Genomic DNA, 27,364 nt, shown 5'->3' with positions numbered 1-27,364 from the left:
GGCGGAGCATAGATTGCTTCCTGCCACTCACGGCTTCATCATTTACCAGCAGCAGTCAGTCAATTAATCAATCAATGAGGCGCGCCACTTGCAACAGAGTTTACATGCTCATTTGGCTCCCTCATCCTCACTAATTGCCCATCGCTGTGATCACAATAGTTTTCCTGTGCAAAAGATAACACACGCACAAATCCATTCTAACGTGTGCACACAAACCCGTTATACAACTGCTGAAATCACAATAACGCTCTCATGAAACTAGCTTGCATGCATTTTTCTTCTCCTACTCGCTGCCACCCTGACTACAGGCTATTAGGCGCTATTGATGTTACGGTGTTAAAACGGAGTGTCCAGCTCTTCCCATGCAGACCAATCTATCAGAGCACGTCAGTCAGTCCAGGCATTGATCTCTGGCCACACGGCCTTTATCGTGATGAACTGGCTTGAAGAGAAGAGCGAAAGAGAGATACTTTGGGAGGCAGAGGGACCTGAGCAGGACAACGAGAGATTGATAGAGTGAGCGAGAAAGGCAGATTAAATAATGACAAGGTGAAAGAGAAAGTTGAAGGACAATCGGGAAGATGACAGGATGTTGTATCTATCCATCTATCCATCCATCTAGATGGACTGATAAGTAAACTTGAGACAGACAGACTTGGTATCTCTCATTTCACAATAAATCCTCACTCACATCTTGGTATGTTTTTGTAGGGGCACTTTTAACCTTTATTTTCTCCCTTTTTCTTCACTTTAATTCTATATTATCCTTTCTTATGGAAATGCATGTAAAATAGGGAAACAATAGATTATATTTTAGTTGTCAAAATAATGGTTAAATGATGGAAAAGTTCATGGATGGATGGAAAGAGAAATTCGTGGATGGATGGATGATGGAAAGAGAAATTCATGGAAGGATGGCTAGAAAAATACAATCAATTATACAATGATAGAAAGAACGATACAACAATATAAAGAATTATACAAAGTTACAAAAAAAAGATACAACGATACGATACAAAGAATGATAGAAAGAAAGAAAGGAAGGAAGGAAGAGAAGAAAGAAAGAAAAAAAGAAAATCAAACTATAGGATGTTGTTCAGTCAACAAACTTTACAATGAAGTAGATTTGCAACAAATTGCTGTCCGTGTTTGATTTTGAACATATTTTTACATAAGCGCCACATTAGAGTCAATTTGCAGGTTGTCATAACACTCAGCAGGTCTTGTTTTGGTCAGCTGTGCATGAGAATCAACACATAACGTGATACTACTTGCTGTGTAAAGGTGGCTATATTGGTTAAATAGAGGAATGACGGAAAACACCAATCACAATACAGCACGCAAACAGATGCAAGAAACAAGACCAATTGGAACTCAGTATGCAAATAGTATGCACATGCAAATTTTAAATGGTAAACATTCTATCAATGTAAGTTCGTTTGATTTTTGGCCTGTATGTTGAGAGGTTCAGGCGGAGGTTCAGGAGGAGGAGAGAACAAACGGAATGTTTGGGGAATATCAATACAGTGTTGCCTTGCGAGTGCTGTAATAAGTATTAAGCGTTTGTCAGCGCTGTCTCTTTCTCTTCATATCAACACATACGGCAGCTTGTTTTAAAAAGCTGTAAACAGGTGATTAATACTGGATGTTGCATATGGCAACAAAACAGTGCACAGAGAAACAGAGACTGCAATAACATTGCCACAGGAAACCTGACAGCCTCCAAACAATTCAATTACCTAGGTAACACCTCCAGGAGCGAAAACCAAAGAAACGCAGGGTAGTGAGAATGAGGGGGTACGGCTGAATCTCGTGGGAATAAAACAAACTGAATCAACAAAAACTCTTCCTCATCATGTGAGCTCTCTGATGCATCTCGTACCGCCAAAGTCACACACCCACGCCATGTGGAGCTCCAGAGGAGGGGGTTGTTTTTATACATAAAAGATAGACTTTCATAGAAACAACAACCAGGGTTTTCCAGTATATTAGTGCCACAACTCACGTCTCTGTGCTTTATTAATGTGATGTTTGGTGGCTTAATTAGAAAGCCTAGGGTGTAAATTATATTAGCTTACACAGCCTGTATTTTAATAACTGCTTTCGATATTTGCCAATATATAGCCATGGCTATATATTGGTCGACCACTTATTCTAAGTGGGCTGATGTACAAAATATTGGTACAGGGTTTCTGCAAGTTATATGAAAGTAAATTTAAGACTGAATTTCAAGATATTAATTTTTTGCCACGAGTTCAACATTTAATGCCATGACTTTATGATTTTAAGACTTTCTGTTCTGATTTAAGATATTTTAAGCCCTTAAATTGTGGAAGGCCATATGAAAACTTTATAAGAGCACTATAAGGCTCATGGCTGGTATTAGAGATTTTTTTATTTATTTATCAGTATTGGTTGATATTGAAAACATGCTCATTTATCACATTTCTAATTTAATAACACATATTAAATATCATTTTTACAAAATCTCAAAATGAACATCAGTTTTTCATACTGTACATTATAATGTCATGATGCCTAAATTCACTTGTAGCATTTAAAACTATTGATTTTGGCTATTAACATGTTATTTTTAATTTAATTAGAAAAAAATATTACTGCATTTTAATAACATGAAAATAATTATCAACCTATTAGCATTGACCAGATTAATAATACCTATGTAATAATCCTTTAGTTGTAGAGAAACAATATCCACAAATGAATGTTGATATTCAGCACAACAGCACTTTTCCTTGAGTGATGTTAATTATACAGTCAACAGGATGTCAGAAGTGTTGACATTTGCTGTGGCAGTATGAAGCAGCCTTAATGAAGTAGATCTTCATGCCATTGGTCACGACAGCGGCAGGTGACGCAGTGACCCATGGTTGGACAGATGGTCTCCCATACCGACCACACTGAAAAGTCTCTGGCCACAAACACGCACACCCTACTGCGAGAAGGCCCAACGGGGCACGAGACTCATCAGTGAAGGTTAAGCACCAGCAGCCACAGTAATGTCACAATTAAGGAAAGGTCTAGGGGTCAGCCACCAACATCCAAATGATGTCTGTCCGCACTGACCCTTCTCTCTACTCTTTTCATTCGCCCCAACATCAATTTCTTTATCTTCTCCTCCTTTCCAGAGCTGGCTGGCCGTGCTGTTATCATTTTTTTTCCATTTCTTTCATTACCACTCCTGCCCTGCTTTGTTTGCTTTTCTTCTTCTTTTAGCTGACTTCCCATGACCTCATTGGCCCCCGGATTATGAGGAAGGGGAAAGAAATATTAAGAGAATAAAAGTGTGGGAAAATTTGCATAAAATGAGGCACTAGCTGAAAAATAATGTAAAACAGGTGTGTTGAATATTAAATACCACAAAGAGCATTTTAGGTTGAGGTAAGAGCTTCACAACTGCAGAAGGATGAGAAGTAATTGTTCATGAAAATAGCTTTTATAATAGAAGAATGTTTACATCATGTTACCTTTAACATACGACCTGGAAAATGAGTGATGGGCTGTATCATGGAAACTCAGGCAAACTAAAATAGATGAGGAACTGTTTTATATGCACAGAGAACAACAGAAAGCAAAACAACCAATTAATCACTCTAACACCATGTCCTAACCAGGATGAGACAAAGTTGCCAGAAACGAACAATTTTGCTTTCCACAATTAATGCAAAACTGTTAAGTAACCTGTCAATTACAGTTATCAGGACATATACTATAATATAATAGTTTAATATACTAAATATCTACCCATGCAAAATATCTACCCATGCATCTATCTACCTATTCACCCATCCATCCATCCATCCATTCTTCTAAGCATAACAACATCTATCTATCTATCTATCTATCTATCTATCTATCTATCGACTTACATCTATCTTTTTAACTGTTCATTTGTCTATCTATCCTTATATCCATATCTACCTGTCCATCCATCCATCTACACACCTGTCTACATATTCACCCATCCATCTGTCCATCTATCAGTCTATCATAACTACATATACATATATGGATACTAACCAGGATGAGACAAAGTTGCCAGAAACGAACAATTATGCTTTCCACAATTAATGCAAAACTGTTAAGTAACCTGTCAATCACAGTTATCAGGACAAGTCAACCGCCACATCCACAATGTCTGCTCCTGCCTCTGCACACGCCAGCATGGCAGCCACACCGGCCCCTGCGGTGTCGTGAGTGTGCACATGGATCGGCACGTTTGGGAAACGGTCCCTCAACGCTCCCACCAGCAAACGGCCAGAGTCAGGCTTTAGGAGACCCGCCATGTCCTGCAGAGATATCAGGACATATACTATAATTTAATAGTTTAATATACTAAATATCTACCCATGCAAAATATCTACCCACGCATCTCTCTACCTATTCACCCATCCATCCTTCTGTCTAAGCAGAACAACATCCATCTATCTATCTATCTATCTATCTATCTATCGACTTACATCTATCTTTTTAACTGTTAATTTGTCAGGTTAACAAAACAGACAAATAAAAAAAAAAAAATGAAAAAACCCACACAAAAATAAACAAACAACCACCTTGATACAGAGGATGTGTGTTCCAGCCTTGACCAGTTCATCTGCTAGTTTGAGATAGTAGTCTAAGGAATATTTCTGCCTCGTGGGGTCGGAAACATCGCCAGTGTACGAGATGGCCGCCTCCACCACTCCTCCTGCTGCACCAGCTGCCTCCATCCCCAAGAGCATGTTTGGAAGATAGTTCAACGAGTCAAACACACGGAAGATGTCCATACCGTTTTCTTTGGCCACCTCACAGAACCTAACAAAAACAGAGGAAATGATGTAATGAGTATCGATATATCACAGAGCTGTTTGTTTCGGTGTTGTTATTGTTAACTTAAGCTAAAACTAGAAAGCTAAAACACTTTTTGGTAACTGAAATAAAGCAGAAATAAATATAAAATATATATTATCATTATATATTATAATAGATATATCTATTCTATATAATAAGATGAAAAACCTGAACTGCCCTGGGAACTGACTGACAAGTTTAGGCTGAAGTATCATAAAATGTTACTAAAATGACAAATTAAACTGAAATAAAAATAAAGTGAAATAGCATTTTTATAAAAAACAAAACAAATAAAATGACAAAAGCACATTACAAAATTGATAAAAAATAAAACAAAATGAAAATACAAAAAAGCTCATTCAAAATATTAGCATATAAATAATATTAAAATAACACTGGTTTGTTTACTTAGGGGAGGTTTAGAAGATTCCTGTTAGCTTTGCTCTCCTACCTGATTTAAGCAAGTATTAGGGCCCATCAAAATGTCAGTTGCCTACATTTTATGGGAGATTTTTGATCCATAAGACTTACATTTGTTTATTTTGCCATTGAAAATGCTGAATGGAAACTAGTAGCAGCCATTTTATGGTAGGTCTGAAACAAAGCCATTAAATGAGCACAAATGCTCCCCAGTTCCACATTCTAATATGAATTAAAAGCCATCTGAATGGTGCTTGGGGCCAGAGTCAGTGGAAGCAAGAAACAAATGGAGAAGACAAAAGCTAGTGAAGACAAAGGGTTTTTCTAACAAATAGTGGAACTGAATGATTTTTCAGTTTGTTCGTTAATGTCTGCATTCTTCCGCTGAAGTGGGTGGGAAACCATATTAAAATACTCTGTCAGTGTTTCATGTGTCACTATTCAGCAGCAGCATTGTGCTGTTCCTGAATCTACAGTGTAATGGCAAAATAATTTACTACTGAATGCAATACAAAGTTATAGCAAGCAATTCATGAACAAATGACTCAAATGAGCCGGTTCTTTTTAATATTGACAAACAAGAAAAATAGTAATTTCCAATTTGATTCCTCACGTGCTTCCTCGAAGGTATGAAAATAACCATTACTGTAAGTGGAGTCTGAATCAGAACATTTAATTCCTTGGGATTCCCGTCAGTAAAAAGATTAACATTTGAGAAGTTCATTCAGACTGTGAGCAGGTTGTGGTGTAAGATACCACATGACTCACTTGAAGACGGCATTGTCAGGGTAGTTGGTGTATCCAACGGCGTTGGCACCTCTCAGAAGCATCTGAAAAGGCACATTTGGCATCAGAGCCCTCAACTCTTGAAGCCTTTTCCAGGGACACTCACATAGGAAACGCATTGCCACGTCAAAAGTAGCGCCTGGTGAAGAAGAAAGAGAGACAGCACACAAAAAATAAATAAGAGGATCAGAATATCCAGCATTGGAGGAACATATGTGGAAAACTCTAAGAAGCATGTAAAGCACCTTCCTATTGGAATCATACTGTAAGTCCACACTTTGATTCCAGAAATGAACTCAACACACAGGTTTAGTTTTAGAAATTTGTATGTGCTTTGTCATTTTTATATATTTTTTTCCTATTTGATTGATTTTAAGTTTGGTTTTATTTTCAGTTTTATTTCTCATTTTCGTTTACTTTTTTCATTTCAGTTTAGGTTTCTCATCTAATGTTTATATTTTATTTCAGTGAAAACTTTTAGTAGTTTCATTTATCCATAATTCATATGCCAACATGTATCTAAAAATACATTATGTGTTTTGCCAGTAGTAGTTGCTTACTATTTCTGTTTTATTTGATTTATGGTACCTAGGAAAAGCCTGTGTAAACACACCTTTTGCAAAAAAAAGAGTTTTAAACTTATTTATTAGTGAAATCATCAAACAATTTAACAATGGAATTGCATTCATTTTTAACAAACGTTTATTCCTTAAAAGTACTAAAACATCCAGAGTCTTTAAGAGCAATCAAAACCAGACCCTGGCTTCACTGGTATTTGATCGATCTGTCTTATTCAGCTGGAATGAGGCAAATATTCGAGTCAAGCTGGAGAATAGTAGGCTGGGTTTGCTGCCAGAATGCATGAGAGCGGTAAGGCAAAAAATAGGGAGGGAGGGAGGGAGCGAGGGAGGGAGGAAGGGAGAGAGAGAAAGAATGAGAACGAAAGAAAACAATAGTGTCGAACTAGTACCACACCTCCCCAGTTTTCCACGCTGAAGAGGTTACTGAAGCTGTGAGCCACAAAAGGTGCAATCCGTTTGAGGTCGTGAGTGCGTACACGAGTGGCCAGGAGGGACTGGTGGGCGTCTCTGAACGTAGTGTCCATAAGCAGCAGACCCTGGTGGGCACGTACCGCCTTCGCAAAACCATCTGGACCCTCTCTCAGCAGCACATCCCTGAAACCCACTGGTGGCTCACCTGCAGAGTGCATACAAACACACAAACTGACAATTAATAATAATACAGACATTATTAACACCACGCTGCGTAGGACTACAAAGGAAAAAAAACTAGTTTTATCAGGGCTATTATTCACATTCAGACACAAAAACGCAAAACAATGTGCATCTTAATAGACATACAGTTTTATAACAGAAAAAAATAAAGTAGTTTTTCCAGATCATAACAATTGATTTTCGCTCTTGGCACATGTCCAAACAAATCCACACAAGATGGAAGTAAAAAAGTGAATGAAAATGTGGTGGAGGGGCTCTTTTGTAAACAAACGTCTTAATATTCTGTTCCTCCTGATGTAGATTATAATACAATATAGTCAAAGGTAACTACATGAAACGCTGAGGGGGAGGGATGAATTATGACCACCTTCTGAAAGATGTAAACATACTCTACTTCATGCCTTCTGTAGTGCATCAATGAAATATCACGGCAACCAAGTGAAAAGGCAGCTTATGCTGAGTTTGTAGTGTGAGAAACTGACAGCGTGTGAATGTAAGATAAGGAAAGTGTGTGTGTGTGTGTTTCTCACCGAGGGGTACTGGTGGGATGACCGGATCGATGGGAGAAGGCTTAGCCTTGACAGGTATCGGAGTAGTCGGGCCGTTCACCATAACATGCCCTGAATGACGAGCAAACGCAATCACATACAAATAGTTCAAACTGCTTCAAATCCACCTCTGCTGGTATAATACACTGAGTGGATGGGTCAAGTGGACTGGAGACTGCACAGCCCACATTACTTAAAAGGTTTTGGCTCTTGGCTTGACAAACTTTGTAAAGGGCAGCTGAGAAAGAGCAGGGATGGTGAAAATTACACATTTTTGTTCATATGCACAATACCTTTCAAAATTTTTAATTATATTATTCTTATTTTAAAAGAAGTATCTTCTGCTCTCCAAGGCTGCATTTATTTGATCAAAACTTCAGTAAAAAAAATAATATTGTGAAATATTACTAAAATTTCAAATAACTTTCTTTTAAAAAATATTTTAAAATGCAATTTATTCTTGTCATGCAAAGCTGAATTTTCAGCAGCCATTAGTCCAGTCGTCTGTATCACATGATCTTCCAGAAATCTTTCTAATATGCTGCTTGTGCTTTTCTAATTTTGTTTTCTCTGCTAAATAGAAACTTCAAAATAATTTATTTCAAATAACAATATTTTATAACATTAAATGTCTTTACTCTCACTTTTGATTAATTTAATGCAGTTTAGTTGAGTATTATATTTCTTAAAAAAAAAAAATCTTACTGATGCTTAGCTTTTAAATGGTTAAATTCTCTCTGCATAAGTTGCACTGATGTTAAACATTCATAATAGAAACATGAGAGCTGTTTATAATCTGAAATAAGATAACTGATGCATTAAACATGCATTCAGTCATTTAAAAGTTTTACACATCGAAAGTGACAAAAATGTCCCAGATGTTATCAATGTGGGGTCAAAAATGCCCTGTAGTATATTCTATGGATTTTGATTTTATCTGCTGTCTGACCTTTTATTATATACTATTCTAGGCATATTAAATAATGTGTTTAGTTGAAATGAGTGCAATAAAGGCTTATAGTTTCATGACATCTTGGCAATTATTTTAAGCTACTTGATTTGATTTTATATTTAGCAGCATACTGGTCATACTGAAAATTTAGATCAATTAATTAGCTCAACTGAGTTTTTGTCATAAATCGACAACATGCTGTGTTTTATGGTTTGGAATAAATACCCTCATTAAGGTATAAATGCCTCTGATAATCAATTCCAGGGGAGCAAATCAAATCTAATTTAAAAAGTTAATTTCTGACACGAAAAGTAACGAATAGCACTCATGAAATGAATCAAACATAAAATATGAAATAAACATCAGAAAACAAATTTGCACCTTTAAATTCAGTCAAACAAGTGTGAATTATGTTCACTGAATCAACTGTTCAACAAAGGGTTACCCAGGTAGTGAAGCAGTTTCTGGGCTCGGTTCTGCACCGGTTTGAGGTTGAAGAGATCTGGATTCTCATCGATGAACTGAGTATCTACCGTCCCATTCAGGAACTGATTATTACTCAGCACGTTCTGGAGGAACGGGATGTTTGTCTGGGGAGAGAAAAGAGAATAGATAAATACATTTTTAACTAGTCCTGTGCAACTGATGAGCTGAAAGCTGGAGAGAGCCTAGAGTAGGAAGCTCTTGAGAGAGGAAGACCAATCCAAGACTGTGCTCTCACACGATCTGAGCTTAGGTGCTAATGGTCCTACACAGGGCAGATGGGGCCATTCGGTAGGCAGTTCTAAAATCAATACCATTATCTAAACACTCAATACTCCCTTCCATCACTATCAAACCTGCCTTTGGGCTCGGGTCACTGAGGAAACTGTGCTCACTGTTACAGCATGAAGAAGCAACTCAATATACTGAGCTGACATGCAATACATTAAGTCCTGTATTCTTGATATAGTCTGCTACATGCGTTCCTGTGGTGCTCTGAGCTGAAACCAACGGCTGAACATGAAGGACTTTCCAGAATCCATTAGCCTGACTGTCGATAATGGACTCCAATGGCAGCTGGAGAAGGGGAGATAATAAAGGTTCAGATAGATAGACATGAAAGACAGGGTATGAAATCAGAAGGTTGAAGAGGGAGCAGATGTGAGAGACTAACAGAATAAGCAAAGTGTTAATTGAAACGCTATAGTTTTAGCACTTGGCTTTTGCACCCTTGCCACTTACATACATACACATCACACGTTGATTCTCTATGGAAGAGTTTAGCAGAGACCTTAAGAGAAGAAGTGAAGGAGAGATCGAGGATGAGGAAGAAAAGAAACCAAAAGAAAGGCAGAGTCCAAATCTTCTCCCAAGAATTGAGAGTTGGAAAGAGTCGGCTCTAATCCGCCAGCACTCTGACCCAGATTCTTCTAACTGCAGGATTCCTCCTCATTCCAAACGTTTACATTATTCCTCTCATAAAACAAACTAAGCATTTCAAACCCAAAGCACACTGTATGCACCTTATTTTTAATGTAAAAGCAGACGCAGTCATTTTTACCTTGAATGCGCAAGACTTCTGGTGTCAGTTAGATGCACAAAACCTGTCTGTTATGCTGCTTGATGTTGGTATGTTATCATATTTTAATTTGTTACAACAATCATGGACACAATGGTTTGTTTTGCAAATCGTTTTACTGTATACTGTACTGTGTCATTCTTATATACCTAAAGAATCACATGACAATTACAGAAAATAGCTTACTTCCATCTTGAAAAATAGGGCCGATACTACCAATCAAAAAGTTGACACATCTACTCATTCTAATTACTATTTTCAACATTTTAGAATAATAGTGAAGTCATCAAAACCATGAAATGAAAATGGAAGTATGGGAAATATGTAGAGAAAAAAAATATTTAAAGAAACCAAATCTATCTTACAGTGCTGCTTGAAAGTTTGTGAACCCTTCAGAATTTTCTGTATTTCTGCGTAATTGTGACCCAAAAGATCATCAGATTTTCACACAAGTTCTGAAAGTTGACAGAGAATCCAATCAAACAAATGAGACAAAAATGTATACTTTGTCTTTATTTATTAAGAAAATTACCCAGTGTTACATATCTGTCAGTGGCAAAAGTATGTGAATCTTTGCTTTCAGTACCTGGTGTGACCCCCTTTTGCAGCAATAACTGCGGCTTAACATTTCTTGTAACTGCTGATCAGTCCTGCACAACGTCTTATAGGAATTTTAGTCCATTCCTCAGGACAGAACCACTTCAACTCTGTGAGGTTGGTGGGTTTCATCCTATGAACTGCTTGCTTCAAGTCCTTCCACAACATTTTAATTGGATTAAGGTCCGGACTTGACTTGACCATTCCAAAACATTAACATTAATTTGCTGGTGTAATTCAGAAATTCATTGTTCCATCAATGACGTCAAGCCATCCTGTCCCAGATGCAGCAAAACAGGCCCAAACCATGACACTTGCACCACCACCTTTTCATAGATGGGATAGGGTTCTTATGCTGGAAAGTGTTTTCTTTCTCCAAACATAGTGCTTCTCATTTAAACCTAAAAGTTCTATTTTGGTCTCATCCATCCACAAAACATTTCTCCAATAACACTCTGGCTTGTCCACATAATCTTTAGCAAATTGCAGACAGGCAGCAATGTTCTTTTTGGAGAACAGTGGCTTTCTCCTTGCAACTTTGCCATGCACACCCTGTTTTTCAGTGTTCTCCTGATGGTGGACTCATGAACATTAACATTAGCCAATGTGAGAAAGGCCTTTAGCTACTTAGAAATTACCTTGGGGTTCTTTGCAACCTCACATCTTGCTTCTGGAGTGATCTTTGTTGGTTGACCACTCCTGGGGAGGGTAACAGTGGTCTTGAATTCCCTCTATTTGTACACAATCTGTATGACTGTGGATTTGTGGAGTCCAAACTCTTTAGAGATGGTTTTGTAACCTTTTCCAGCCTGATGAGCAACAACACATCTTCTTTTGGAGGTCCTCAGAGATCTCCTTTGTTCATGCCACGATTCACTTCCACAAACATGATCAGACTTTCATAGATCCATGTTCTTTAAATAAAACAGGGCACACACTAACACCTGATTGTCATCCCATTGATTAAAAACACCTCTGAACAGATGGACTCTAATTTCGCCTTCAAATTAACCGCTAATCCTAGAGATTCACATACTTTTGCCACTCACAGATCATTAGAGATCATTTTCCAGAATAAATAAATGACAAAGTATATATTTTTGTCTCATTTGCTTGATTGGATTCTCTGTCAACTTTCAGAACTTGTGTGAAAATCTGATGATCTTTTGGGTCATATTTATGCAGAAATGTTCAAGCAGCACTGTATATTTGAGGCATATCCTGAGATACTTCTTAAACTGAATGTGTTTCCATATATTCTGGACAATTGTTGGCTTTCCTTCGTTATCTTGTCCAACTTGTCCATTGAACAAAATTAATAAAAAAAAGTTTTTTTAAGGAATTCATACATGGATACAATTTATACATTATTTATACATAAAAAAGCTCTACATTTTGTGGGAAATCATTAGTTGAACGTAAAGGGATAGTTCAGCCAAAAATGACAATTCTGTCATCATTTATTCAGCATGATGTCCCTCCAAACCTGTATGACTTACTTCCTTCAGTGAAAAACGGAAGATATTTTCAAAGAATGAGTTAGTTAGTATCCAGACAATGTTGGACACCATTGACTTTGATTGTATGAAAGAAAAAAAAACTGAGACATTTCGCAAAATATCTTTCATGTGTAACAGAAGCAAAAATGTTTGTAATGACATGAGAATGAGTAAACAATGACAGAATTTTCATTTTGGGTAAATTATTCCTTAAATTTAAGACTGAAATACAAATTCAGTCAAGTGTGTCCAAACTTTTAACTAAGTGCATACACTGTATGCTTTATATACAGAGATCAGCAGACATACAGGTGCATCTCAATAAATTAGAATGTCGTGGAAAAGTTCATTTATTTCAGTAATTCAACTCAAATTGTGAAACTCGTGTATTAAATAAATTCAATGCACACAGACTGAAGTAGTTTAAGTCTTTGGTTCTTTTAATTGTGATGATTTTGGCTCACATTTAACAAAAACCCACCAATTCACTATCTCTTTTTGTTAAATGTGAGCCAAAATCATCACAATTAAAAGAACCAAAGACTTAAACTACTTCAGTCTGTGTGCATTGAATTTATTTAATACACGAGTTTCACAATTTGAGTTGAATTACTGAAATAAATGAACTTTTCCACAACATTCTAATTTATTGAGATGCACCTGTATAGAAACAATGCAGGAGACACTGAACTACCTAATGTTGCATTTGACAAAGTGCCTGAAGCTACAGACTTTACATACTCGTACAACAAGATGCATACAGATGTAGTGAAAACCATTGCAACTACTGTAGCTGACAGGCAGCAAGTGGTTAACCCTCTATGGTACTGTGCTGCCTCCAGGTAACAAACAAATTTGACTCGCTGAACTAAAAGACAATGCCCAATTCATGAGTCTTTTCTTCATGGAGAAGGGAGGACCATGTACTAAGTAACAGAAGTGCAAATATTGACCATGAATTAAGCCTTATTATTATAAATCATACTACATTATGTAGTTAACTATATTAGTATTTCCAAGAAGGATGTGCAATTGTACAATATTTCCTGAAGAGCACAAGCATGCACATAAATCCACAATAATCAAGAGCTTCTCTTGGCTGGTAAAGGAAATATCTTTTTACAGCTTTGCTTGGACAGTGTTGTTTAGTGGTAAACCACTGGACATTGCTGGAAACAGTTTATTGCCCACAAGCTCTCCACAATGGCTGGATAAAGTTAGGGAAGAAAGACAATAAGAGAGAGCGTGAAAGAGAAATCACTGGAGTTTAAACATTTAAGCACAGACAGGCTGTGAATATATAGTATTCACGGCTACCTGTCTGGATTTTTACATTTAGAAATAAAGAGCAACCACATCGAAGAATACAGGGTTAAAATTAGCAGTTACAATGCCAACCATCCAGCCACGGGACCTGTCTAACAAGACAGATGGAAGTACAGATGGCGATAACACAACGTAGTCTCTCAGATTTAACCAATTTGACTAGCTCAGAGTTTAGAGCTGTCCAGGGTGCTGAAATATCTCAAGTTCACTGTGCTTTGCTCTGTTTCCCAACCTTCTGTGTCTCCACAGCCTCATTAGAAAGACTCAAATATGCCTTAAACAACACCAAACTAGAAATGTTTTCCTCTTAATTCATATTATATTCACATGATAGCAAATTATTACTATGAAAGCTACCATTATTATAATTAAGTCTTCCACAAGTTTTGACAATTCTGAGGGCAATCAACTGAGAAACTGAGAAAGACCTAGGAGCAAATTTATTCGTGAGTAAAATCCACATGGGGTGTTTAATTAAATTCAAGACATTATTTTTATTTTCATCTTTCAAACCGCAACAAGTATGAAATATCACCCATCAGCAAAATGCATCATCATTTTATACAAATGTAAATGAGAAAGGCACCAGCAGCAAAAACATCTTTCAGAAATAGCACGTAAGATTAAGTCCTCAAATTGTGAGGAAACGGTAATTGTTATATTTAAATATTGCAGATTTGCATTGTTCATATAAGCACATACACTACTGTTTAAAAATTTGGGGTCAGTAAGATTTTTAAAATGTTTTTGAATGCAGTCTTATGCTTTATTTGAAATACAGTAAAAACGGTAACACTGTTAAATATACTAAAATACTATTATTGCAGTAAAATATTCTTACAATTTAAAGTAACTGTTTTCTATTTTTATACACTTAAAAATATCTATATATTTATTTTTAAATAATAATGATCCTTCAGAAATTATTTCAGTATGCTGATTTGATGCTCAAGAAACATTTCTTATTATTTTCATCATCACTGTTGAAAACAGTTGTGCTGCTTAATATTTTTGTGGAAACCAGGATACATTTATTCCAGGATTCTTTGATGAATAGAAAACTCAATATTTAAAAAAATATATTTTTTTGGAACAATGTACAAGTCTTTAATGTTACTTTTGAACAATTTAATCTATCCTTGTTGAATAAAAGTGTTAAAGTCTTTGCAATAAAAAAAAAACTTCCTAACCCTAAACTTTTGAACAATAGTGCATATTTTATTACAAAATAAATGTCCCAATTAATTGTCAAAAAATTTAAGGGGGTCTGAATACTTTCCGTACCCACTGTATTATTTAGTTACATTAAAATGGAAATTAATTCATTACAGCCCCAATATTTTAAGTTGTAAATTCTCACCTACAGGTTCAAGAACCAAAAACTAAATCTTACAGTAACCTGCTTCTTAAGTTCCCCCCGGGGTGTACGTACACCTGCTTGGGAATCACTCTTTCACAGCAATTAGTTGTGGCTTGGATCCAGCAGTTGCAGTCTCTTTCTTTATGCAGGCACAATGTACATACACACATGAATCATTCATATTTGTCTCATGGTACTTAAATGTATTATTCACGACTTGTCATTTTTGGAAACATGATTTAACTGAACCAAGACTGATTTTGGCTCACCGGCTAAATCTAGAGTCTGATACGTCAGCAGCAGCTAGGTTTAGCAGTCTCTGAGCCCATCGGTTACATGCTCCAAGTGTGTGGAGCTGGGCTACAGCGGGCTGTTGGCAATGTTGTGTGTTGTCCGCTTAGCTGTGCTTCCATGCAGTTAGGCCTCTATATAAAGACCCGCATAAAGACTGAGTGACTAATGCTCACCTAAAAATCACAGAGCCAAGAAAAACAAAGATTATGGGAATCAGATATAGAACATGAGAAACGGAGGAAAAGTGTAACTTGGACTGAACATCTTTGGCTCCTTCTCAACTTTGCTGGCCGTGTAAAGCTGTATTAGCCTCACGCTCATAAGATGATTATACAGCTCAGCTTATAAGAACAGCTCTCTCATGATTTAGATTTGAACCCATGACCGCCTGCATCAACAGCAAGAAGAATCACTGGACCAAGACATTGTTTTTAGGCTAACAATTTACAACAAGATTCAATTTGTTAAAGGGGTCATATGATGCGATTTAAATTTTTCCTTTCTCTTTGGAGTGTTACAAGCTCTTGGTGCATAAAGAAGATCTGTAAAGTTGCAAACACTAAAGTCTCAAATCCAAAGAGATATTCTTTATAAAAGTTAAGAGTTAACCACGCCTACCTAAAACGGCTCGTTCTAACACGCCCCCACATACCTACGTCACGATCTGGGAAGATTTGCATAACGCCGCCCAAATGTTCACGCAAAGAAAGAAGGCATAACTTGCATAAACACATTTCATTACACCAAATACACAAAATAATGTTATTTTTAGCAGCATCATATGACCCCTTTAACTTTATTTAACGCAATAGGTACAATGAGCAATACTTTTTCAGCATTTATTAACTGTTCCTACATTCACTTCTTTTCAAAACTTTTGGATCAGTAGGATTTTTTTTTTTTGGCAGAAATTGATGCTTTTTAGGATGCATTAAAGGGGTCATATGATGCGATTTCAAGTTTTCCTTTCTCTTTGGAGTGTTACAAGCTGTTTGCCTCGTTTACAATGTGTTTTAATGTTTTTGTCTCGTCGCTCCGGGACATGGCATCACAGTATGGTAAGGGGTGTAACATTTCCGTCACACGCTTGAGGTATTCGGCCAATCACAACACACTAGATAGCTGGCCAATCAGCGTACACCTCGTTTTTCAGACCGATAAGCTTTGTAAAAATCGACGCGTTTCAGAAAGGCGGGGCATAGAGGAGAAATAATGTACAGTATGTGGAAAATAATGTGTTTTTTTAACATTAAACCGCATAAACACATTTCATTACACCAAATACACAAAATAATGTTATTTTTAGCAACATCATATGACCCCTTTAAGTTGATCAAAAATGTCAGTAAAGACATTTATAATGTTACAAAAGATTTCTACTTTGAATAAATGCTGTACTTTTCTATTCATCAAAGAATCCTGAAAAAAATGCACTTTCCTTTTAAGCAGCACATCTGTTTTCAATGGTTTGAACTGTTTCTTGAGCACAAAATCAGCATATAATGATTACTGAAAGATTATGTGACACTGAAGACTTGAGCAATTTAGTCTTTCAGTAAAATTCAGCTTTGCCATCATGAATACATTACATTTTAAAATATATTAAAATAAAAAAACAGCTATTTTAAATTGTATTAATATTTCACAGTATTACTGTTTTTAATGTATTTTTGATAAAATAAATCCAGTCTTGGTAAGCATGAGACTTTGAAAAACGTCTTTTAAAAAATCTGACAGACCCAAAACTATTATACTAACACATTGTAACATTTCAAGTTAGCATTAGTTATGTATTATGAATATTCACGAATTAACAACATAGCACCATAGCATATTTTCAACTTATTATGAATAAAAATCATTATTAGTTCAGAATGCCTACTGTAATACATTAATGTTAACAAATTGAACATTACTGTTAAAGGTGTTACTGTTTTCATTGTTATTTGAAGGTTCATGCATTTATGCATTTAATTTTTATTATTTTTTTACTCATTTCAAGTGTTTTTTTTTTCCACTTAAAAAGCAAAAATACAGTCAATGATGGTATTTTGTGGATGGGACTGGACCCATGTCATGTCCCGTCAAGGGCATCAGAATGCCCTTGTTGCCCACCTCAAAAAGTTCTCAAAATCATCTGCTCTTATCCATTTTATGCCATTTACAGAAGGTGAAAATCAACTCTATGGGAGAATTGATGACAAAAGTTTTTAGCGTGTCTGCCCGCCGATGGTGCCCTGCTGTTAAAAATGTACTGTTAGAGTGACAAAGCTTTGGGCAATTCCTCTCCAGATCCAACCTCACACCCCAGTTAGCCAATGCACTCTCAATCTGCCATTTTTACCCTTGCATTTCATCTCTCCCCTCATACCGAGAGCCAAGACTGCTTCAGGCTCTGCCACTCCCCCCCCTTTTCCTCTCTCTCTCGTTTTCTCTTCCCTCCCTCCCGCTCACTCTGCCCTTGCTGTAGCAAACACATTGCAGTCGCAAACGCTTGCACTCACATCGACTTGCTCTCTGCATCAGAACCAACAAATCACAGACTCACGCAGTTCAAGAATATGGAGCAGGAATGAAAAAGCAAAAACGAGGCATTGATTGATGGCAATAAGCGACATCAGTGGGGACTCAACCGCATGGTTATATGAAGGTTCTTCGTGCCTGTAGGTGATGGTTTCCTACTTTGAGGGCAGGATTTACCAGGACCATTTGCAAAAGTAAAAACAAAGAAGCTGTGGAGAGAGAAGCGAGGGGTGAGGATGCTACCCAAAATCCCTCCCTGAGGAACCTGAGAGCATGTAGAGGGAAAGAGACCCCTGGAGAGGGCAGCAGTTCTCTTGGATGGACATAAGCAGGAATTTGGAAATAAAAAAGGTTGGTATATGTTTGCTTTCACCCTATAGGTATTTAGGAAAGGTTGAGGATTAGTGGAGACAGAGATAATGAGATAGTTAAGACAGAGTAGAAAGACTACAACAGTTCATGGTGGATTAGAGAGAAAACAATTAGGAGGGAATCATGCAGTAAAATGAGTGTATAGACTTCAAGTCCATCTAGACAAGAGTGTGTGCACACACATACACACATATTTGGCTCAGCCAGACCCACAGGGTCTGCTTGAAAGCAGGTCTAATTGGATTATTTGCTTTAATGCGCCAGTTTACAGGAAGAATCAATTAATTTAGGATCCTCAATAGTATAAGACGCCGACATCAGCAAACAGACATGAACATTACACAACATGCTTTCCACTTTAAGATGTGGCATCTGAGCTAAAGGTCTATGTAAGAGAAATGAGAGAACAAAATTAGGCTGACAATAAAAAAAAAGAATGTGAGCTTTTAATATTAGTTAAATATTTATTAAGAGGGATTTTTGTTTCTTTTGGCAGTTCACTCGGAGATGAAATGGATTGGAAGCCACTTGCTACTGGAAGCACCTTTACAAATAAAAGAAGATTTGAATAAAACAAAAGCTTTCACTGGATTCTGACTTTAATAATGTGGTGAAATAAAGGAGAATTTGGGATGAATTTCCTAATGAAAATCAAGGTGGGAAAAAACAATCCAGACATACCCAATTCCGATTAACTGAGGTTCACTAAGGATTATGGAAACAGGGCAGTGACTCATGGCGAAGAAAGGAACGATAAGGCAGTGAGGATGTGACTGTCAGTAAGTCTTCCATTTGACCACAGATCAAATTCACATCATCATGATTTTCAGCAATTAACTATGAGGAACAAATCGACCCTCAGCACACCTGAATATTTCCACAGTGTTTCACTCTGGATTTTAATCTGAAGCAATGATGGGACTAGCTGGGCAGATTGTCGATAAAGGAACTGAAAGGATTGGAAACCATTTTAAATCTTGATGAAACAGACACAAACAGGTATGAAAAATGACAGTAATTTTTCTCCTTTCCCTTCCATGCACAAAATATCCTACTGCTGGCAGGTAGAAGCTCATGAGGTTTGTCAAATGTTTGCAGAATATTTACAGTGTGTAATTCCAGATTCAGCACAATGAATATGAAATCCACTGGGTATTCATTCTTTATAGCAAATTTGCACACATACAGCTTTGAGCCAATTGCACATGAGGTTATTTATAGGATATAACTCTACTCTCTACGCTGCCCCATCTTATCTCTTGATCTCTCCCTTCCTCACTTGCATACACACACTTGTTTTAAAAACTGCTTTGCGAGTGTGACACTGGAGCCATTATGTAAGACTGAAATGAACAGGCCAAAATCACGTAAACAACAAATAGAAGCATCAGCATAACACTTTATTGATGGTGACTGATGGACTAATTAAACCAAGTCAAGCATTTGCAAATGTTTAGGGACAGTTGTGCATTACATATCACAGGGTTTTGGTCTTGTGAAATCAATTAAACATTTGCACACTCATTGCAGCTCGTGTTGTTCCCTACTGTCCTTGCACTGGTTGGTTGGAGCATGTCTGTCAATGTGTGCGACAGACCAGACACACACAGACAGTTATGTATCAGGTTAAAGGAGTAATCAGACCCCTGTAGGAGAGCAGGGAGCAGCAGGGAGAACAAACAGAAAGACATAAGACTTCGGTAAATAGATACACTTTGTCTGCACACACAGCCACAACAACAGCCACATAATCTCACATCTGCGATGAGAAGACAGCCAAGGCATTCATCACTTAGAATGTGACTGATCATCTTGGTGCTTGTCCCTGGCAGCCAAATCAAGTCTCTCTTTCGCTCACAAACCAGGGGAAAAGTTTAAGGTTCTTGCTGCACTTGCTGGATACATGATAAATGCCTTGAAATCTAAACAACTGACAAAGGATTCCAGGTAGACCATTAATCTGAAGCAATGGACACTGGTAGATTAGCTCACGATTAGCTCCTCTTTGATACACTGTAAGATGAAGCGAGCTTATACTGGATGAATGACTAGGCATAACACCAAGTCTCAGTGGCAATTAATGAATAACCGCATTTGTGCTGGGGATTATTGAATGGACAAGCAGGCTTAGGACTGAGGGAGATAGGGCTCAACTTCTCCAAATTCTTAACAAGAAATTATGAGTTGAAGCCACTAATGTCTGTTCTCTTTACACAGGTCTGTGGACAACCTGGTTACCATGCCACACACAGAACCAGGGAGTCCATCCAGAGGAACCAATCTGTTGCAAGAACAGGAGAGCTCGAAATGGATCCAATCAAGGAGATATCTTGCTTCATCTATCCCTGTCAGCACAATAAGTGTCCGCCCCTGTCCCATGCCACAATCAACAATGTTCTGGCTGGGTCTTCTAGGCTTCATACTGCTGCGGAGCGGACAAGGTGTGTCGGCAGGGGAGACATGGGGCATGGTGTCCATCTGCCCCATCCATTGCGTGTGTCGGAATTTATCAGAGTCTCTGAGCACACTGTGTGTTAATAAAGGCCTGCTTTTCGTGCCACCAAACATTGATCGCCGCACTGTGGAGCTGCGTCTTGCTGACAACTACATCCTGGAAGTGGGAGGTGCAGACTTTGCCAATATGACAGGACTAGTTGACCTAACATTGTCACGCAACACCATACATGCTCTAAAACCACTGGCCTTTGCTGATCTGGAGAGTCTGCGTTCACTTCACCTGGACACCAACCGTCTCACAGTGGTGGGACCTCAGGATCTGACAGGTCTTATTAACCTTCAGCATCTCATCATCAACAACAATCAGCTCACAGATGTTTCGGCGGATGCTTTTGATGACTTCCTACTAACTCTGGAGGATCTGGACCTTTCCTACAACAACCTTCGTAGAGTTCCTTGGGATTCTATTCAGAATATGGCTAGCCTGCACACCTTAAATCTAGATCACAATCTAATAGACCAGGTTGCTGAGGGTTCTTTCAATGAGCTCTACAAACTGTCCCGACTGGATATGACCTCAAACAGACTGCAGACTCTTCCCCCTGATCCACTGTTTTCCAGATCCCAAATTGGGGTTGTCAGTCCAACACCGTACAATTCCATCATCAGCCTTAACTTTGGAGGGAATCCCCTGCACTGCAACTGTGAGCTGTTGTGGCTACGACGACTGATTCGGGAAGACGACATGGAGACATGTGCCACACCTGCTCATCTGGCGGGTCGATATTTCTGGTCCATCCCAGAGGAAGAGTTCACGTGTGAGCCTCCACTGATCACTCGTAATACCAACAAGCTGTGGGTGTTGGAGGGCCAACGAGCCACACTTAAATGTAGAGCCATTGGTGACCCTGAGCCAGTCATTCATTGGGTGTCACCAGATGACCGTATTGTGGCCAACTCCAGTCGCATTAACTCACACTACAATGGCACACTGGACTTTTTGGTGACCCGTGCCAGAGATGATGGCACCTATACATGCATTGCCATCAATGCTGCAGGGGAATCCACAGCTCTGGTAGACTTGAAGATCATCCCTCTTCCTCATAGAGGGAATGGTACAATAACTCTTATCAACCACAGAGACCCTGGATCCTCCGATATTAGTAGTGGCCGTGGAGGGGTTGAAGGAGCAGGGACTGGTGTGGTGACCGTACGGAATGTCACGGGAAGCAAGGCAGATACTGGAGAAAGAGGAAGTGGAAGCAGTAATGGAGGAGCAGAAACCTTGGTAGGAGTTCTAGGTGTGACATCCAATTCAGCTCAGATTCGCTGGAAAATGGGTCGATCTTCAACGCCTTTCTTGGTGTGGATGTATCAGATCCAGTACAACAGCACAGCTGACGACGCACTTGTTTACAGGTAAGGACATCTTGTTTCTGTATTGTGGCAGCACTTTTGACAAAAAAGGAGAAAATGATGTGTTGGTTTTCATGCGTTTCAAGTGAAAGCATGTAAACATCCTTGGTGCTCATGTTCATGGATTATAGGCTTCAGATATTGATGGAAGGATAAGGCCAAAGGAAACAGACACAGCACAAAGTGGATGGAAGATTCAAGTTGAGCCATGAGGCTAAAAGACATGCAGGCATCTATTTATAGCCAGGGAGGGGTAAAGAAAGCAGAGCTGTGGAGTGAGAGGACATGCTGACTCTGGGGAAAACAGGATGGACCCTTTAAAAGGGCAAAACCTACACATTTGAAGATGGTGTCAAAATGAATCAGGAAGAGTGAAATGGATCTAAATGGAGGGAGAAAGGGGACAGAGAGATGGGGCAGCTCACAAGGGAAGGGCTGTGGGAGTTGCTTACATTGACTCTTCTTAGATAGGCTGGAGAAGTCAGTAGTTATTGGCTGTGTCCAAATTCCCATACTTTTATATTATGTAGTAAATTCAGTGAAGAACTTTTCAACATCTGATGTTTTTCTGGCATACAGCTTTGTAGTATAAATACATTTGATCAATTTCTGACAATTTAAATGAGAAGAAACTTTCTCTGTACCAACAGTACTTAAACTAAAAAAGCCACCTGGCTGACAGCTTTTTGACTTTTTAACATCTTTGACTTATATCATCTCAAGCCTGATAGTTTTTCAGCTTCTGTTCCCTCAAGGGATAGTGAAATGTCCACTGTTTGCACACTTCAGCTTCAGAATCTCAGCAGATGCAGTACATCATCTGAGTATAGTTCAACTACTTATGAATACTGATACTTTTTGCATACGGTGCAGCATTATTTTAATGCACAAACAACACAGCTTGCATTCAAATATCCTACTACTGACATAAAAAAAGAAATTCCTCCATGGTAGCCTTTATTTTACGATTTGATTTGTTTATCTTACTCTCCTTTCTTTACCTTTTCCTTTCCCTTTACAACCTTACTAGAGCTCTTCAGTCATATACACTCAATAACAATTCTGGCATGGTAAGAACATATCTTGAGAGGCTTAACAAAAGGAAGGGGCAGTGGGATTTCCAGGGATTGGCATCAATAATAAATGGTGAAGGTGAGGGGCATGTTTGGATGACAAGGAGAGAATATATATATATATAGTAGTATAGAAGTATAGAAGTAGCAGCAGTTGCTGAGTGATGGCAGGCAGAGAAGTGGATGAGTGGGAGGCCAGGCATCTTCATAACAGACCTGTTACTACAGCTATTCCCATCAACATTCAGGAATATGTAAGAATAAACACAGTAAGCTACTCTAGGCCAAAAGACAGACATTAATGCACATTGACGGGCCACCTTGAGCGCACTGCTAAACTAGAGAGATAAACTTTTTCCTAGATATTTTTGCACATTCAAGGCCATGCTCCACATTTAGTGCAAGTTAAACTCTATTGACAGCATTTGTGGCATAATGTCAATAACCACAGAAAACAATATTTTTTCTCAGTTTAAAAAAAAAGAGGCAAAACTCATAGTTGCAGAAAGTAATGCACTACAATATATGTGTCAACATGTAAAGTTATATCCAATATTTCCAATTCCTGCCATGGCCATGTAGAGATCTGAACTGGTCTAAAAATGCAAACCATCCTACGGAAATAATAGGAGAATTTTGCATAATTCATTTTCAAAATCACTGGCCAACACAATTCATAGAGAAACATCTAAGGCTTCATTAACATCAGATCATTAAGACAGGTTTCCTGTAAGGCTTGCAATTCAAATCATCCATAAGATTTGGAAATTTAACATGCAGATAAGCATGCAAATGTCTCATTGATATGCAGTGACACACTGAGCTCAAAAACAGGAGAAGTCTACATGAATGTGAATTCAAATGTCTTTGATTCCTTACAGTGCAGCAATTATTCAATAACACTACAGTTCTTTTTACTGAGGTGGATACTCAAGGAAAGACACAGTTTAGTGAAAAATTAATAAAATTGACAAATCTGAACGAAAGATTCTTGAATCTGAAAAGGAGGCAAATAGCTTATTGAAACTAGGGCAAAGGAGATTAAAAATTGTTCAAGGTCCTTCTGCTGTAACCGCCAATTACCTCTTAAAGTAAAGTGAATTAAAGGACTTGAATCAGGTGTAGTCTTCCAAAGCATTTTCATTACAGACATATATACCAAGCTGCCAAAGCAAATGCACTGGACACGGTCAATGAAGTCTATTAAAGAGTACTGTATGGACACAGTTTCTGCCAGAGATGGCAGATTGTAAAGACTAGTGTGGGCAGGAGTCCTTCAGGCAAGAAACATGTCAGAACCCTCTTAGTTTTAATGTAAAAATGCCTCATTGCCGCATCTACAACATCTGTAGTTCATTCTTAATTTGCTCATTTCTAGATTCCCCTTCATTGCAGGGTATTGATTTCAGCCATTTTCACTACAAAACTGATCTTCTAAATCTCACCTTGTTGTGCTTGATGTATTTCTGGCTGGATTATTCATTGACATAATGTTTAATTTCTCATCAATTTTCTCTTCTTTTTCTATTTGGTGTCAGAATTCTGCCTTCAACCAGTAATAGTTTCCTGCTGAAAAACTTGGTGTCAGGAGCAGACTATAGCCTGTGCGTCTTGGCCATATTCGATGATGGCATCTCCTCCTTGGCTACTACAAAGGTGCTGGGCTGCATCCAGTTCAGCACTAAAGAGGATTATCCAGAATGTCGTTCTCTGCACGCTCACTTCCTGGGCGGCACGTTGACAGTGATGGTGGGTGGCGTGGTGGTAGTAACCCTTCTGGTCTTCACTGTGGCCATGATGGTGCGCCATCGCGTCTGTGGAGAGTGTCGGGACGATGCCAATAGGCCGGGCAAGTTCTTTCCAGCCAAAGGGGTGGATGTTTACGCCCAAACGAACGGAAACAACAGTATGATGATGGTGGCGTTGCCAAATGGACACTTGGCCCAAAGAACAAAAGACAAACACAAGCCCAGCTCTCTCCTAAAGCCTAAACAGAGTCCGGAGCCACACCATGGCACACGCGATAGGGGTGACAGGGCAGTGAGGGAAAAATGTTTTAGTCCTCTCACACCAGAAAGTGAGAGATTGACACTCTATTACTCCCCAAGTAACACACTGCCCACGCCGACACAAAATCGAGCAGGTAGGCTCAAGTTACGGAAGTCTCTGGAGAAAGACAGAGACATGGACAGACACGTCTTGGACTCGCTTGCACCAACAGAAGATGGAGATGACGGAAGGGAAGGAAGCTCAGACTTGAGACAGGCGCTCAAAACCAAGCGTAGCTGCTCTTTTGACGTGGGTGAAATCACCACCACCACGTGTTACAGCTACGCCAAGCAACTGAGCGTTATCTGGTCCCGACGTAGCCAGTCCCTAAATGGTATGCTTGTCCACTGTGCCTCCACCACCAGCACGTCCAGCATGGGTAGCAGCAAGCAGTACGGCCACGGCCTAACGCAGAACTATCTACATGCCTTTGCTTCCAACAACTCCTCCAACTCCAACTCCAACTCCAATTCTACTTCAAACTCAAACAGTAGCATGACCGTCAATCCAAGAGACCTAGAGGAAAGCGTGGTGTAGATAGTGAAAGAAAGACTCCACAGTCAGAGGGGGAAGTGACATCTAGGAAAGGCCAATACTAACAAAAGAGGTAACGAAAGTACTATAAAAATGATATGAAAACAAATTATCAGGGGAGGGCAGGATTGATGAGAAGTAATGCTCCCGACACAAAGGATTGGCTATTATTTGATGATAACAAGGCTCAAAATCAAATTATGTGAAGACAAAGAATGACAAGTAAGATTTGAGTAAATAATAATTCAAGGACAGGCTTGTTTTTTTACGACAGGCCCAAGGCACGGGGGATTACAACCTAAAGCGTCTGTTTCAACAAGATTAATTAACCAATTAATAAATTATTGAATAAATCAGCCGCTACTTTATGCAGAAGAAACACTAGTCGAATGTTAATGAGGTGCTGAAAGGGGTAAATATCACAAAAAAGAAAGAAAAAAAAAACATTTGAACCCAAAGAGGGAATGCATTATTTGTTGAAATTCACTGCTGCGAAGAAGCACAACATGACTGGGCCCTCTAATGAGGGAAGGTATATAAATATGTAAATTTTTATTTTTTTTGGTGGATATGTTTTTCAATTAATTGAAAAGATGGAGGAGGGACTCACAGAACACTTCAACACACTGGTGCTTAAAATAGGGGAACCATTTGTTCAAATGTCATTCAACAGTGGTCTGAATAGTCATAATTGTTCTTGTCTGATCACCCTTTTTCCAGAGTCATAAAAAGAATAAAAAGCTGTTCTGTAAAAATGATATTGTGTATTGTGGAATGAAGCTGTAATGAAGCTCTAATTGAGATCAATCTGATATGATAGCTCCATGCTTAAGAGAAGCTGGAATAAAAAGCCATATGGCACATAATGCTTTGAACCAAAAATCAAGGCATCACGGCATACAGACCCCAAAAATACTGGATTAAAACATCAGATAGTATAATCAGTATAATGTCTCTAATGTACTAATTCTAGCTCAGCTAACTTAACTGGAGATTTAATTGAAGATAATAAGCAACAACAAGAAGAAGGTCTGTTAATCTCCAAGGCCACAAAATAAGTAACGTGTTATATGGGCTAAGGCTTCAAGATGAAGCTTGTTATTTCCAGTTATGTTTCTTCATCAAGACCACTTTATATAACAGCTGACAGAAGAGGAAGAGAAAAACAGGACAGAGATGAAAGGAAAAAGGCAGGGGTGAAGGTGTGGACCAGAAAAAGAGGACATGTGCGCAGTTGGAGGAGGTTTCCTGTCTGCCTTGTCTGTGTATAATGCTGAGTGCTTTGTTACAATGTATATCGCAAATGGTCTTTGAAGCTCAGGTTGTAGCCAAGACATTATATGGAGAAATAAATAACATATATGCGTACTGTTTTTTTTTTATCGATACATGCTCTTTTCTAAAACCTAGTGAGCGGAATACTGAAGAGTGCTCACTAAAGATAAATTTATTTGACGAAACATACAATAAAAACAGTAATGTGAAATGTTATTACAATTTAAAATAAT

At 38.4% G+C, this 27,364-nt stretch overlaps 2 protein-coding genes across 5 annotated transcripts in view; one reads left to right on the top strand and one right to left on the bottom strand.

Annotated features, from left to right (window-relative positions):
• Positions 1-27,364, bottom strand: part of pcxa (pyruvate carboxylase a) — a 134,506-nt gene that overhangs the window by 9,767 nt on the left and 97,375 nt on the right. Inside the window, exons 11-17 of the mRNA XM_016461475.1 lie at positions 9,241-9,385; positions 7,826-7,915; positions 7,036-7,257; positions 6,043-6,199; positions 4,578-4,818; positions 4,143-4,310; positions 2,565-2,568 (exon numbers count right to left, since the gene is read on the bottom strand). Of these exons, the coding sequence (XP_016316961.1) occupies positions 2,565-2,568; positions 4,143-4,310; positions 4,578-4,818; positions 6,043-6,199; positions 7,036-7,257; positions 7,826-7,915; positions 9,241-9,385 (1,027 nt within the window). The remainder of the gene's footprint in view (positions 1-2,564; positions 2,569-4,142; positions 4,311-4,577; positions 4,819-6,042; positions 6,200-7,035; positions 7,258-7,825; positions 7,916-9,240; positions 9,386-27,364) is intronic.
• Positions 94-25,952, top strand: LOC107669349 (leucine-rich repeat and fibronectin type-III domain-containing protein 4-like). 4 transcript variants are annotated; one of them, XM_016461529.1, is made up of 4 exons: positions 94-98; positions 5,631-5,637; positions 20,629-22,203; positions 24,812-25,952. In XM_016461529.1, the coding sequence occupies exons 3-4, from the start codon at positions 20,705-20,707 to the stop codon at positions 25,857-25,859; spliced, it is 2,547 nt and encodes an 848-aa protein (XP_016317015.1). In that variant the 5' UTR covers positions 94-98; positions 5,631-5,637; positions 20,629-20,704; the 3' UTR covers positions 25,860-25,952. The 4 variants fall into 4 exon arrangements, with proteins under 4 accessions (XP_016317015.1, XP_016317013.1, XP_016317012.1 ...); XM_016461527.1 differs by lacking the exons at positions 94-98; positions 5,631-5,637 and adding exons at positions 17,918-18,306; positions 18,824-19,106 and having other exon boundaries at positions 20,545-22,203; XM_016461526.1 differs by lacking the exons at positions 94-98; positions 5,631-5,637 and adding exons at positions 17,918-18,306; positions 18,824-19,326 and having other exon boundaries at positions 20,545-22,203.

The sequence above is a fragment of the Sinocyclocheilus anshuiensis genome, unplaced genomic scaffold (assembly GCF_001515605.1).
Source record: "Sinocyclocheilus anshuiensis isolate Anshui unplaced genomic scaffold, SAMN03320099.WGS_v1.1 scaffold180, whole genome shotgun sequence".
Lineage (NCBI taxonomy): Eukaryota > Metazoa > Chordata > Actinopteri > Cypriniformes > Cyprinidae > Sinocyclocheilus > Sinocyclocheilus anshuiensis.
The sequence above is the reverse complement of the archived record's forward strand: the minus strand, read 5'-3'. Positions and strand labels throughout refer to the sequence as shown.